Source organism: Amblyraja radiata, chromosome 7 (genome assembly GCF_010909765.2).
Source record: "Amblyraja radiata isolate CabotCenter1 chromosome 7, sAmbRad1.1.pri, whole genome shotgun sequence".
Taxonomy (NCBI): domain Eukaryota; kingdom Metazoa; phylum Chordata; class Chondrichthyes; order Rajiformes; family Rajidae; genus Amblyraja; species Amblyraja radiata.
In genome coordinates, this window is record NC_045962.1 from 12342711 (window position 1) to 12357535 (window position 14825).

At 43.2% G+C, this 14825-nt stretch overlaps 1 protein-coding gene across 5 annotated transcripts in view; it reads left to right on the forward strand.

Moving 5' to 3' along the window:
- hecw2 (HECT, C2 and WW domain containing E3 ubiquitin protein ligase 2) overlaps positions 1-14825 on the forward strand; it is a 342360-nt gene that overhangs the window by 191934 nt on the left and 135601 nt on the right. For all 5 annotated transcript variants that reach the window (XM_033023729.1, XM_033023732.1, XM_033023733.1 and 2 more), the window contains exon 5: positions 7372-7447. In XM_033023729.1, the coding sequence (XP_032879620.1) occupies positions 7372-7447 (76 nt within the window). The remainder of the gene's footprint in view (positions 1-7371; positions 7448-14825) is intronic.

A 14825-nucleotide genomic window follows, 5' to 3' on the forward strand; every position in this document is an offset into this window, starting at 1 on the left:
GGACAAGTACATGGATAGGATAGGTTTAGAGGGATATGGGCCAAATGCAGGCAGGTGGGACTAGTGTAGATGGGGCATGTTGATCGGAGTGGGCAAGTTGGGCTGAAGGGCCTCTTTCCACACTGTATGACACTATCTATGACTCTATAAACATGGTAGAATATACAGTACCTTGTACACCAGAGGTCGGCAACTTACGGCCCCCGGGCCGAATGCGGCCTGTAACCCGATATCATCCGGCCCGCATGTGGATTTGTTTTTTCCGTAGTCATCCGGCCTGTCGAGCGCCCCCAGCGCGCCCGAGCTCTGGCTGTACCGCATCCTGCGCAAAGCCGCCGGCACGGAAATGCACCTTCTGCGAACACGTTTAAGAAAGAACTGCAGATGCTGGAAAAATCAAAGGTAGACAAAATGCTGGAGAAATTCAGCGGGTGAGGCATGCAAGGATTGCATGAGGCTGCCTCACCCGCTGAGTTTCTCCAGCATTTTTGTCTACCTTCTGTGAACACGTGATTTGGTGCCTGCCATCCGCGGCGGGATCCATGTGTACACGTGATAGATGTGGCCCGCCATCCGCTCACAGACATGCGTCCTGGCCCCTATGCAAAACAAGGTTGCCGACCCCTGCTGAACACAGGTGGTGTCTTTGTAAAAACATGCGATCAGGATGGGGACAAAGTGTGCCTTTAGTCACTTATCCTTGTTCTATTTAAAGTAAACGGCCTGTTATAAAATGAAGGTACTACGACAGCTTCTGTAAAACACGCTTCTCTTGCACACTCTGAAACCTTGGTTACAAATTAGTTACATGTTACAGAAATCTAGTTCTTTTAATGGAAGTGACGAGATCAGTGAACGTTGATTGTGCGGTCATAATGGTCCTGTTCCACTTACGCGATTTATTCAGCGACTCTCTGGGCGTCTACTCACGACCATACAGGCGTCCCCCCACGACATGTCGCCTGTATGGTCGTGAGCTGTCGCCCAAAGAATCCTACCTTTTTTCGGCCACCTGCTGCACCTATGATGGGTGCTGGCAAGCCGCCGAAAAATTGCGTGTGGGACAGGCCCTTAAGATTGCCGTGTGTACTGACGCACACCCTGCATTTGTTAACATTGTGTAGGAAGGAACTGCAGATGCTGGTTTAAACCGAAGAAGGACACAAAAAGCTGGAGTAACTCAGCGGGACAGGCAGTATCCCAGTGGCCGAGGAAACAATCATGCCCCCTTATAACCTCCAGTTATTTCAGTATATTCTGAACCAATTCTCATTTTAACCGGATAATCTCAATTTCTTTAAAAAAAAATGCCTTAATCAAACCCCCATTGAGTGCATTAATTGTAATTTGGCAGTCTGAAGAAGGGTCACGACCCGTAATAATAATAATAATAATAATGGATGGGATTTATATAGCGCCTTTCTAATACTCAAGGCGCTTTACATCGCATTATTCATTCACTCCTCAGTCACACTCGGTGGTGGTAAGCTACTTCTGTAGCCACAGCTGCCCTGGGGCAGACTGACGGAAGCGTGGCTGCCAATCTGCACCTACGGCCCCTCCGACCACCACCAATCACTCACACACATTCACACACATTCACACACAGGCAAAGGTGGGTGAAGTGTCTTGCCCAAGGACACAACGACAGTATGCACTCCAAGCGGGATTCGAACCGGCTACCTTCCGGTTGCCAGCCGAACACTTAGCCCATTGTGCCATCTGTCGTCCCGTAATGTCACCCATTCAATCTCACGAGACATGCCACCTGTCCCGCTGAGTTAGTCCAGCATTTTGTGTCTATCTTTTGTTAAATTTGTGTTGTCCTGACATGTTTTTTGTTGGCCATGACTCACTGGGGCAAATTGTGACATACTTGATTGTATTTTGTACTGCCAATTGGTGATTGAGGTTGATATTCACTGCTCTTGAACCAAGTGGTCGTGATTGTTTGCAGGCACCAACTGTATCAGTCTCTGTGCTGAAGCCAGTCTTTAATTGAAGTTACAACTTGCACAGTTAACTATTCGGTACACAAAAATGCTGGAGAATCTCAGCGGGTGCAGCAGCATCTATGGATCAAAGGAAATAGGAAACGTCGCCTATTTCCTTCGCTCCATAGATGCTGCTGCACCCGCTGAGTTTCTCCAGCATTTTTGTGTACCTTCGATTTTCCAGCATCTGCAGTTCCTTCTTAAACAGTTAACTCTTGGTTGTTCTTTGAGTGGGCTTTGGCTCTATATCACAGATAGTTTCTTCCCAGCTGTGATCAGGCAACTGAGCCATCCTACCAACAACTCGAGAGCAGTCCTGAACTACGACCAACCTCAATGGAGACCCTCGGACTATCTTTGATCGGACTTTACTCATTTTATCTTGCTCTGAATGTTATTCATGTTATTTCCTTTATCACATATCTGTACATCGTGGATGGTTTAATTATAATCATGTATTGTCTTTTGTGGACTGGTTTGCACGTAACATAAGATTTTCACTGTACCTCGGTACACGTGACAATAAACAAAACTCAATGTCACGCTCATGCGGAAGGTGCGTGGTCTGTGTACACTCTGGGGAATTAATGGTGTTTAGCTTCCATAATACTGCGATCCTTAAGCTCAAACTGTGCCTCCTCTTTCTCAACAAGTAAAAAAATCTCCATTAGACTTTTGGGAGTGGAAATGTAGAGGCCAGTATAGTACTTTTTTTTAAAAGGTAGAACAGTTCACAAATGAACATTTTAAAACACCTTTTTAATGCAGCAAATACTATCATTTTAAGTTTGCATCTGCTTTTCCCTGCATAACACTGTATGACACTATCTACAAGACAAGACACAAGATGATTTGCAGACAACAGTTGCACCTAGCATGGTTGCGGCAGTTGTAACACTAAATGGAACGTGTGAAAGCACTAAGCCATTTGTTGTAATTTAAATATACCTGCCCGTGTTTGGCTGGCTGCTCTTGAGCTGAAGGAGATGTGACATTTGATTGGAAAATAAATGGAGGCTTGAGACCCACAAAAAGAATTTGCTCCCCGTTTTGGCCACACAGATATTCGACGTCATAAAGTCAAAAGGAATAGAGGTAATAAATTTATTTATGGGCGCCTTTCAAGAGTCTCAAGGACAGTAGAATGAGGCCATTCTGCCCATCAAGTCTACTCCGCCATTCACTCATGGCTCATTCATCTCTCCCTCCTCACCGCATTCTCCTGCCTTCTCCCCATAACCCCATGTAAGAGGGAACAGCTATTACCGTTTAGCATGGCAATGGTAGGTGGGAGTCTTGAGTATGGTGACCAGTGCATAATGAACAATGTCCTGAGTAAGGACAATGTGCATAGACTGTAAAAGGTTTTCCCTTTGTACTTGAAGCCTGCAAGGCCTGAAAGCAATCCTCTTTATAATTTATTCCTCGCCATCAATAAGACTAGTGACTCAACCTTGTCCTTCCACTCCCATTCCTCTGCACACTCACACTACCCACTGTTTATTCTGTTGTTTCACCAAGGTCTAAAGACCTGCCCACTGCATTTAATTCTTTTGGACTGAAGGCAAACTGGAAAAAAAATCTGGTTCACTTTGTGGGGGGAAAAAGGGCCTATTAAGTAATGTTATAAACAGGAAAATAGAACATAACCATTTAGTACTCAGTAAAATTGGCAGTGAAGTTACTGGGTGTGATTTTATTGCATCCTAATAACACAGGAAGCATGCTTTGAAATATTAAATATGCAATTTCCTTTATCCTGGCTTTCTTGTACTTGTTTAGATGGCTTTAAACGTTCCCTGGGGTTTAAACAAGAAAATATGCAGAAATTATATTATTTCACCCTTTCCATTCTACATTTACACTGCAAACTAATACATTGTTAGAACATTTGTCAAGTAAGATTTAATATTTCCTTTGGTACTGTTAGTTTTCTGATACTCTGGAAAGACAATTTCTTTGCTTTGCAAGGCTAAAACCTTTAAGGTCATATTTTAATTTATGGGTTTATGATCAATATTGCATGATTAAAATAATCAATTTTGAATAATTTTGAACTAATTGATATGTACCACTTACTGATCGATGTAGATAATTAAACTTCACACATTAAAGAAGGTTGAAAAGAACAGGAGAAGGTCACATGGCCTTTGGTTCACTCCGCCTCCACCGTTATTCTCATCTTCATCTCCACATTCCTGGTTTCCACAACTTGAAAATCTGTTGATCGCACCCCTTAACTATGCTTAATGATTGAGGATCCACAGTTCTAAGAAGTGGACAATCCTGAAGATTCACAATCCTTTAAGAAATATAACTTCCGACCCTGGGACCACAATATTTGACTTTTCGCCTTGAGACTGTCATGTCTACCGTTACAAGTTTATTCAGAATCTGTAAAGTTTCAATAAGATTGCCGCTCATTCTTAAAATCGTAAGAGATTACAAGTTTGATCTTCTCACAGAACTCACTCCTCACTTGATTCCTTCCATGCCTTTGTTGCATTGCATTTAGGGCAAGGATATCCTCCCTGTTGTAAGTGGATGAGAACATACATGGAATTCCAGTTATGGCTTCACTAAAACCCGGTTCAATTGTAGCCAGACTTTCTTAATCTGGACTTCAATCTCTTTGCATTAAAGGCCTTCAAGAGGTTAGCCTTCCCATTAACTTGCACATGCAAATCGGAACCCATATCACCATATATCACCATGGAGAACTATTGAAAATAGTTCTCCATGGTGATATATGGTGATATGGGTTCTGATTTGCAAAATATATTCTATATTCTATTGAAAATATATTCAATTTTTATGTTATTTTAACCAAAGCGAATAATTTTTACACTTGTCCAGCCATTTCCTTTTCAGAAAGGCAGAACACATCATTCCAGTTAATGCCCAATGAGTTACTCCAGCATTTTGCATCTATCTTTGGTGTAAACCATCATTTGCAGTTCCTTCCTACACATTATGCCCAAGCATTTGATTTCCAATGAACTACAGAGTTCCACTGCTCACTTCCAAGCCCTAAGCCCTGCCTCCGACGGCTCTGCCTTTGTTTCCCGGCCGTCTATCAGTCACTCTTCCCTCTTTTCACTTTCCCTCTAATCTCTGCCAAAATCATCAGAGGAATAGATAGGTAGATGCACAGAGTCTCATGCCCAGCGTAGGGGAATCGAGGACCAGAGGACATAGGTTCAAGGTGGAGGGGAAAAGATTTAATAGGAATCTGAGGGGTAACTTTTTCACACAAAGGGTGGTGGGTGTATGGAACAAGCTGCCAGAGGAGGTAGTTGAAACATAGAAACATAGAAAATAGGTGCAGGAGGAGGTCATTCGGCACTTCGAGCCAGCACCACCATTCATTGTGATCATGGCTGATCGTCCCCAATATAGAAACATAGAAAATAGGTGCAGGAGGAGGCCATTCGGCCCTTCGAGCCAGCACCGCCATTCATTGTGATCATGGCTGATCGTCCCCAATATAGAAACATAGAAAATAGGTGCAGGAGGTTGAGACTATCCCAATATTTAAGAAACAGTTAGGCAGGTACATGGATAGGACAAGTCTGGAGGGATATGGACCAAGCACAGGCCGGTGGGACTAGTGTAGCTGGGACCTGTTGGCCGGTGTGGGCATTGGGCTGAAGGGCCTGTTTCCACACTGTATCACTCTATGACTCTACGCCACTTCCCCTCTTGCTTTCCTTCCCCACCCACCTCCCCTGGCGTCACTCTCTAGCTGCTGACCACTCACCCTCTCCTGGGTGAGGCCACCCGCTTTCACCATCATTTGCTCCGTGTGTGTCCCCGTGATTTCCAGCATGTACAGCCTACAGCTTGTTCAACAACTCTGGGAGAGCTTACATCTGGCAGAAATGAACCAGTTATCATTATAACTGCATTGATTCGACAAAGGGCTTACAAATAACACATCCAGATAAACATGAGAATATCTGTTACTCAGGGCACCAAGGTAAAGGACCCTCTTACCTGCCACATCTTCAGCTATTTCTTTAAGGATCTTTGTTCTGTCGTAAGGTTAGAAACAGTGATATTCACTGATATTTGCAGCATATACAATTCCATTGTTGAGTCCTTGGCGAATGAAGCAGTTCGTGCTTGCAGGCATTGAGACCAAGTCGATAAGCCTGGACTGACAAGCTGCAGGGCGACACGGCATGACATCGGAGATGATCCATGTGAATTTGAGTGCCGGATGGAAATTAGTCATGAAACTGATGAAGTCAGTGAGTTCTGCATGGGTGCAAGAGGCAGCACCGATGCAGTTGTCAATGTAGCGGAGGTAGAGTTTGGGAATAGGGCCAGTGTACGCCTGGAACAGTGATTGTTCGATGTACCCTACAAAGAGGCAGGCATAGCTGGGGCCCATGCGAGTGTCCATAACTATGTCGTGGATTTGGAGGAAGTGGGAGGAGTCAAAGGAGAAGTTGTTGAGGGTAAGGAACAGCTCTGCTCGGTGGAGAAGAGTATTCGTAGATGGAAATTGGCTGATTCTGCGGTCGAGGAACAACCGGAGGGCTTTAATACCTTCCTGGTGGGGGGTGGAGTTATAGAGTGACTGCACATCCATGGTAAAGATGAGGGAGTGGGGGCCTGGAAAATGGAAGTCATTGAAGAACGAAGAGCGTGTGAGGTGTCTTGGACATAGGTAGGGAGGGATTGGACCGGGGGGGGATAAGATGGAGTCGAGGTATGTGGAAATTAATTCGGTGGGACATGAACAAGCAGAAACAGTGGGTCTGCCAGGACAGTTCTGTTTGTGGATTTTGGGGAGAAGATAAAATCGGGCCGTGCGGGGCTGGGGAACGATAAGGTTGGAGGCTTTAGAGGGCAGAGAGCCGAAAGTAATAAAATCAGAAATTGCGTGTGATATTAAGGTCTGGTGCTCGTCTGTGGGGTCATGGTCTAAGGATAAGTAGGACGAGGTGTCTGAGAGTTATCGCCTGGCCAGGTCAGGTCACGAGGTCAGCGCGCCAACTACCACAGATCGCATGAATGTGACTATGAATCATTTGCAAAGCTTTATTTAGATTATTGGTGGCTGTTAATAGAGTGATTAGGCATAAGTTTGTAACATCGAAATGAAAACAAAACGCCTTTCAAATTAATGGCCTCTCCTTGTGCCATCTAGTGGTTGAAATTGCAAAGGTCTCCATTCTGATGCTCACAAAATCAGCCAACATGATTTGAGTAAATCTAATGAGAGTAACATGATAGAGTTTTATTTAATTGAATATATACTTTCTATTGCCAATGCAGGTGAAACCATGCACTGAGTGCCAACTAGTGGATCTGTTAATAGTTGTTTTTAACATAGGTTAAATTATATTGCTGGATTATTTTTTTACAGGCCGGAGCAGATGAATTGGGGGAAGGTGGATTGAATGGTGAGAACAATCGAAAACTTGTCAGATTCACATTATCAGGTAAGATGCAGCCCTTTTGTAAGGCACAATTGGTATTTGTTAATTAAGATAATTTAACTGGTAATAGTATAGACTAGAAATATTTACATGCATTGCACAGCAACTATCATTTTTTTACACTAGTCAGCTTTTCCCTTTTCGCACATGCAAAGTAAATGCACACGCACTGAATACAGTATTAGCGGTTTAAATATAATATATACATTTCCACTGTTGTGGAAAAAGAAGCCCTATATGGATATATCAAATTCTTAATCAAATCATTGTTTTGTCACCTTTTCCCTGACACTGTACCTGTTGCAGAAGATGCAGCAGTTGCAACAACCATTGAGTTAGGTTAAGGTCGACACAAAATGCCTGAGTAACTCAGCGGGTCAGGCAGTATCTCTGGAGAGAAGGAATGGGTGACATTTCGAGTTGAGACCCTTCTTGAGTTACTTTAGTTTAGTTTATAGATGCAGCGCAGAAACAGGCCCTTCGGCCCACCAACGAATTACAATTACAATCCCCGCACATTAAAACTATCTACACACTAATTTCAGAAGTTATTAATACAAAACTGGATCCAAACTCAAAATTAATAATACTTGGAATATCAGAGCAAAGTTTAACACTCACAACAAGCCAAAGAAATTTCCTCGACTACAGTATAATAACCGGGAAAAAATTAATATTAAAATTTTGGAAAGGCCCTACAACCCCCACAATTAAAATGTGGATTGTGGAAATGTCGGAGACCCTATATCTAGAAAGAATTAGACTTGTCTTAATGGACAAACAAGAACTTTTTGATAAAATATGGGCTCCATTCATTAATTATCTGATGGGATAGATTGGCCCAGCACGAAAACCCAACTGAAACTTGAACTCAGGATTAGATGAAAAGTCATACTTTATAATCTACGAACCTATCTCCAATGACGTATTATAAGTAATCCATTCCACCTTTTTTGTTTTTTTGATATTTGCAACTCTTTATTCTCTCTCTCTCTCTCTCTCTCTCTTTTTCTATATAAAAAAAAACACTAGAAGCAGAAGTAATCGACAATTGAAAATTTTAATAATGTATGACTGATGTATATGAAAAGTATTTTTACTATAATATGTAACTATACTTTATAATATATCTACTTCTAATAAAAATATTATTAAAAAAAAACAAACTATCTACACACACTAGGGCCAATTTGCATTCTTACCAAGCCAATTAACCTACAAACCTGCACGTCTTTGGAGTGTGCGAGGAAACTGATCTCGAAAATCCACACGGTCACGGGGAGAAGGTACAAACTCGGTACAGACATCCTGTAGTCGGGATGGAACCCGGGTCTCTGGCGCTGTAAGCACTGTAAGGCAACAACTCTACTGCTACTCTGCATTGTTTTCTTAATTTCAAAAATAAATTAATTCATAAAAATATAAGCAGGGAATACAGCACAAACGTTATATGGTTTTATTGTGCGACCAAATCAATACATTTATAGTGTCATTAAACCAGAACGTTCTCTTACAAACACCAATGCCACTCGAATGCTTGAGAGGCCATTTCAAAGGACTCAGGCCCTCAGTGTTCAGTGGCAGCAGGGTCTTAGAGTGGTCATTCTCCACCAAACTTGTATAGTTGCTGCACCAAAGTTCAGTGCATCATAAGATCATAAGTGATAGGAGCAGAATAAGGCCATTCGGCCCATCAAGTCTACAGCCATTCATTCATGGCTGGTCTATCTCTCCCTCCTAACCCCATTCTCCTGCCTTCTCCCCATAACCTCTGACACCTGGTATGACTCAAAAATATATCTATCTCTGCCTTAAAGATATCCACTAACTTGGCCTCCACAACCTTCTGTGGCAAAGAATCCCACAGATTCACCACCCACTGACTAAAGAAATTCCTCCTCATCTCCTTCCTAAAAAGACGTCCTTTAGTTCTGAGGCTATAATAATAATAATAATAAATTTTATTTATGGGCGCCTTTCAAGAGTCTCAAGGACACCTTACAAAAATTGAGCATGTAGAGGAAAAACATGTAAGGGGAATGAAATAAATAGTAGAGACAAGACTAGTACACAAAGTAAAGACAGAATTCAATACAAAACACAGTATGAGGCAATTAATGCACAGATGAAAAGGGACGGGGACGTGGGGCTAAGGATAGGCAGAGGTGAAGAGATGGGTCTTGAGGCGGGACTGGAAGATGGTGAGGGACACGGAATTGTGGATCAGTTGGGGGAGGGAGTTCCAGAGCCTGGGAGCTGCCCTGGAGAAGGCTCTGTCCCCAAAACTGCAGAGGTTGGACTTGTGGATGGAGAGGAGACCGGCTGATGACCTCTAGTACTAGATTCTCTATGACCTCTATGTACTAGATTCTCCCACTACTGGAAACATCCTCTCCACATCCACTCTATCCAAGCCTTTCACTATTCAGTATGTTTCAATGAGGTCCCCCTCATTCTTCTAAACTCCAACGAGTACAGGCCCAGTGCCGACAAACGCTCAGTGTGTAATCCTGCAGCCAGGAATACACCGTTGCAAGTGTTCCCTTCCGGACAATTCATGGCACTGGAAGATCAACAAACCTTGGGCAGACCAACATGCAGCTTTCATTGAGTTGATGATCTTCCAGCAGCACTGGATATTTTTGTCAGCAAGCCTCCCTGGGAACAGCCCGTACTTCATTTTGACCATTTCCTGTCCTCGTGAAACATAACAAGCAAAGAATTAGGAGTTAGCATCCCAGTGTTCAGTCCTTCATCCACATCCCACCCATGGACGGTGGCGCAGCAGTAGAGCTGCTGCCTTACAGCGCCAGGAACCCGGTTTCGATCCTGACCATGTACGGAGGTTGTATGTTCTCCCCGTTAGGTTTTCACCGGGGGCTTCAGTTTCCTCCCACATTCCAAAGACGTACAGGTTTGTAGGTTGATTGGCATCGGTAAAAATTGTAAATTGTCCCTCGTGTGTAGGATAGTGTTAGTGTATGAGGATCGCTGGTCACCACGGACTTGGTGGGCCGTAGGGCCAGTTTCCACACTGTATCTCTAAACTATACAAAAAATGTAGTGGCCTAAAATGTTTCAACATTGCTTCACCCAAAGAATATTTTACTAAAAACATGGCCGGCGATGAGTCATAACATTTCTGGAACAAAATTGCAGTTGGATGAAATATGAAGCCAGTTTTACGGTCCTGGCATGAAAGTTTTTGCCACTGCCTTGTGTGGACTGCTGTACAACACAGCGAAGCTGCATTTGAAGCCCAAATCATTTAAACACACACCTTCTCCAGAAGTGGTGCATTTCCTTTGGCCTTGGAGGCATCCTTAAAGGACTATCTGTTGGAACTACAATGACATATCTCATGGTTGAAGAAGCAGATATCCTGCCATTTGATTTGGAACTCTAGGATATCTACTCTTAAGAACAGCAAAATAACATGCTTGACGGATTGGGTGCTGTTTGGACTTGAACGTGTTCTGAACTATTTGCGGAACATGTGGAATTGTCCAGAATCCATGTCACAAAATGTCCAATGATTTAATCTCCTTTTCTTTTCCCTTTGTCTCCACCTCCTCTTCTTATCTCTGAAATTCTTAAGCAGCCTTTGTGGTTCTAGTGATGCATTTTGTGTACACAAATACTGCGTTGAATTTGAAATGACTGCCTACAGGTTATGTTGGCCTGACTTATTGTCACCCGTACTAACCAATGAGCTCTTATAACATTATTAAGTTCAAAAGTCCAACATATGTACGTACATATGTTTGTTCCTCTGAACGACAAAACTTATCCTCGCTCTCGTTATTTTTAGTGATTGTTTATTCTTAACATTCATGTCTGCATTTGATGCCATTTATGACAATTTTGGTAAACATTGGTAAGCATATCGAGTGCTTTTTTGTTTCCAGAGACAAGAGTGTTTAAGTGTCATACGTATATCGGCAACAAAAACTATCAAATTCGTATTTGCTGCAGCATAACAGGCCTCTAAATACAATAACAGATAGATAAATACATGATACAATAAATTACTAACTGTAATACAAGGTAACCATAATAGTGTAGAACCAAAGTTTGTTGTGGAACCAACAACGCAATCCATAGAAGATCATATTTCCTGAGGTTACTGTTGTGTAGTGGTCAAAAATCAGATTGTTGCTGGGAAGAAGCTTTTCTTTAACCTTGTGGTCATGGTTTTCAGGTTGCTGTATTATCTTCCCGATGGTAGTAGTGAGATAGTGTAGTTCTTAAGTGATAGGAGCAGAATTAAGTCATTTGGCCCATCGTCTACGCCATTCAATCATGGCTGATCTATCTCTCCCTCCTAACCCCATTCTCATGCCTTCTCCCCATATCTGCTGACATACTGTTTCTGATGATATGGACTGCCTTTTTGAGGTGGTGTATCCTGTAGATCGATCCCTTTGATGGTAAAGCGGTCAGTACGCATGCTGGACTGGGTAATGACTACCACTCTGTAGTCTCCTCTGTTCCTGAGTGTTTAAATTGGCGAACCAGGCTGTGATGCAACCAGTCAGTTTGCTCGCCACCTTACATCTGTACAACTTCAATAGAGTACTCATTCTCAAACCGAATCTCCACAATCTTCGAAGGAAGTAGAAGTGTTGACGAGCTTTCTTTGCGATTGCATCAATGTGCTGGCACCAGGAAGATGTTTAGAGATAAGTACGGCCAGGAGCTTGAAGCAGTTGTCTCTCTCCATCACCGATCAAAGCGGGTTCATGGATCATTAGCTTTTCACTTCATGAAGTCACCTACAGCGCCTTGATCTTACTAACGTTGAGAGCAAGATTCTCATAGAACTATTCAACCTGATTTTCAATCTCCCTCTTGTATTCTGATTCATCATTGGCTAATAGATTGGTCGGAAGAAGTAGAGGTGTGGGGGGCTGTCGTTGTCTCTGGTGCTTTATTCTTAGTTCAGTCATTTTCAGTTTAGTTTATTGTCACGTACATCGAGGTACAGTGAAAAGCTTTTGTTGCCTGTGATCCAGTCAGCAGAAAGACAATACTTGCAGGCTGCCCCTGTGATCATAGAAACATAGAAACATAGAAATTAGGTGCAGGAGTAGGCCATTCGGCCCTTCGAGCCTGCACCGCCATTCAATATGATCATGGCTGATCATCCAACTCAGTATCCCGTACCTGCCTTCTCTCCATACCCTCTGATCCCCTTAGCCACAAGGGCCACATCTAACTCCCTCTTAAATATAGCCAATGAACTGGCCTCGACTACCCTCTGTGGCAGAGAGTTCCAGAGATTCACCACTCTCTGTGTGAAAAAAGTTCTTCTCATCTCGGTTTTAAAGGATTTCCCCCTTATCCTTAAGCTGTGACCCCTTGTCCTGGACTTCCCCAACATCGGGAGCAATCTTCCTGCATCTAGCCTGTCCAACCCCTTAAGAATTTTGTAAGTTTCTATAAGATCCCCTCTCAATCTCCTAAATTCTAGAGAGTTTCCAGGCACAATGGTTGCACACTAGAGAGCGACAAGTATGACCTATAAGTATAACACAAGCTAACTGTTAATGTAGATTGCAGGGTCGGGACGTCCACTGCTGTTGGGAATTCCGTGGCCATTGGGATATCGCAATAGTGCTGATGCATTTAAATAGATTCGCATCCTGTCGATTAATGCATTGATTTGTGCTGTTTCTCTGAACTTAAGAAGTTCGCAATGCCTATAAGCTTGCCCTCTTACGTTGGTGGCAAAATGACACCGCTCTCCAGCACTACTTTTCCTTCCCCCAACCTTTGATCAAAAGTGACTTCTGGGTACCCGTCAAGAGGAAACCCATTCCTTACCTGGGGATGGCCATTGACTACAAATCCTGCTGAGCTGGCATATTCCCTGTATGAGCATGTGGAAACATTATAGCACAAGCTAACTGAATGATGCATGGTCATTTACTGAGAGAGAAGCTGGCATTTGCTGGGCACTGTGCAAGGTGTCTTTTAACCTACACTCAAGGCGACTTTACTGCTTGCAGCAAAACTCAAGGAAACAGTTGGATATATCTGCACAGATTAGAGCCCAGAAGCATTTAGGAAAATCCTCACTGGTTTTCCTTGCCAGAGAAGGGAAGAACAGGGCAAGGTGAAACAGCAGCCTTGCAGACTAGCTGTGATTGTTTGTCCCTCTTCCAATTCAGACATAAGCGGAGATACATGAAACTGCTCAGTCTAAAGAAGGATCTCAACCTCGAAACTTCACCCATTCCTTCTCTCCAAAGATGCTGCCTGTCCCGCTGAGTTATTCCAGCATTTTGTGTCTATCATCCCGTGCATACGCTGTTTAAGGGCATATTAAGTCCTTCCTTTCTAATATTTGTTCCGTTAGAGTAGGAATGGAAGAACAGTAGATTAACGGTAAGTGGGCTTAAGAAGGAAGAACCAAAATCCTGTGCTTCACTTTACAGATTCCAGCACGTCTGCACCATGTTAAAGGTGGAGTTAGTGAGCGTGTAGTTTAAGGTTAGTTGAGATGAGGGGACCAGAGATTGAGCACAAGCCTGTTGGGCAAAGGGATTGTGCTACTGGACATTATGTACACAGTTAAGATCTGCAACCTTTCATCCAGCAGGAAAGTCATGAATGCGCCTTCACATTGTCTGTAAAGCCTTTATTGAAGATGCATGTTTGGATTGCTCCTGACTGACCAGGATAGGCTATTGATGGAGGCTTGGCAGCTTCTGGTTGCAGAAATGTTTCTATGACATGAGACATTTGCGGTAATTAGATGGGTTGATTACTGGCTCAGAGGCATTAAAACAGCCTCTCTTACAAAGCAGGAATGGAGAGAGATTGCATAGGAAGCTGGTTTAAACCGAAGATAGGCACAATAAGTAGGGGTAACTCAGCGGGTCAGACAGCATCTCTGGAGAAAAGGAATGGGTGACGTTTCGGGTCGAGACCCTGCTTCAGACTGGGAGTCGGGGGCTCTCTTTCCTCTGATTCTCAGTCTGAAGAAGGGTTTCGACTTGAAACGTCACCTATTCCTATTCTCTAGAGATGCTCTCTGACCCGCTGACTTACTCTTTGGTGCCTATCATTGGGGAGAGATTTCTCCCTACTGTCCTGGAGAGTGACGTGGGTACGTAAATGCAAACCCTGGAGAAGGGATGGATCTATACTTGTCTCCGAACCAGTACATGATTCCTCAATGGTTGAGTGATAAACAACCTTGTGTGATCACTATCTCATTTCTATCTTTGGTGCATTACAATGGTGACTCTATTCAGATGTACCTAACAGTTATAAGCAGTTTTGTGATCCTGACTCATGCCCCTGTCCCACTTAGGAAACCTGAACGGAAACCTCTGGAGATTTTGTGCCCCACCCAAGGTTTCCGTGCGGTTCC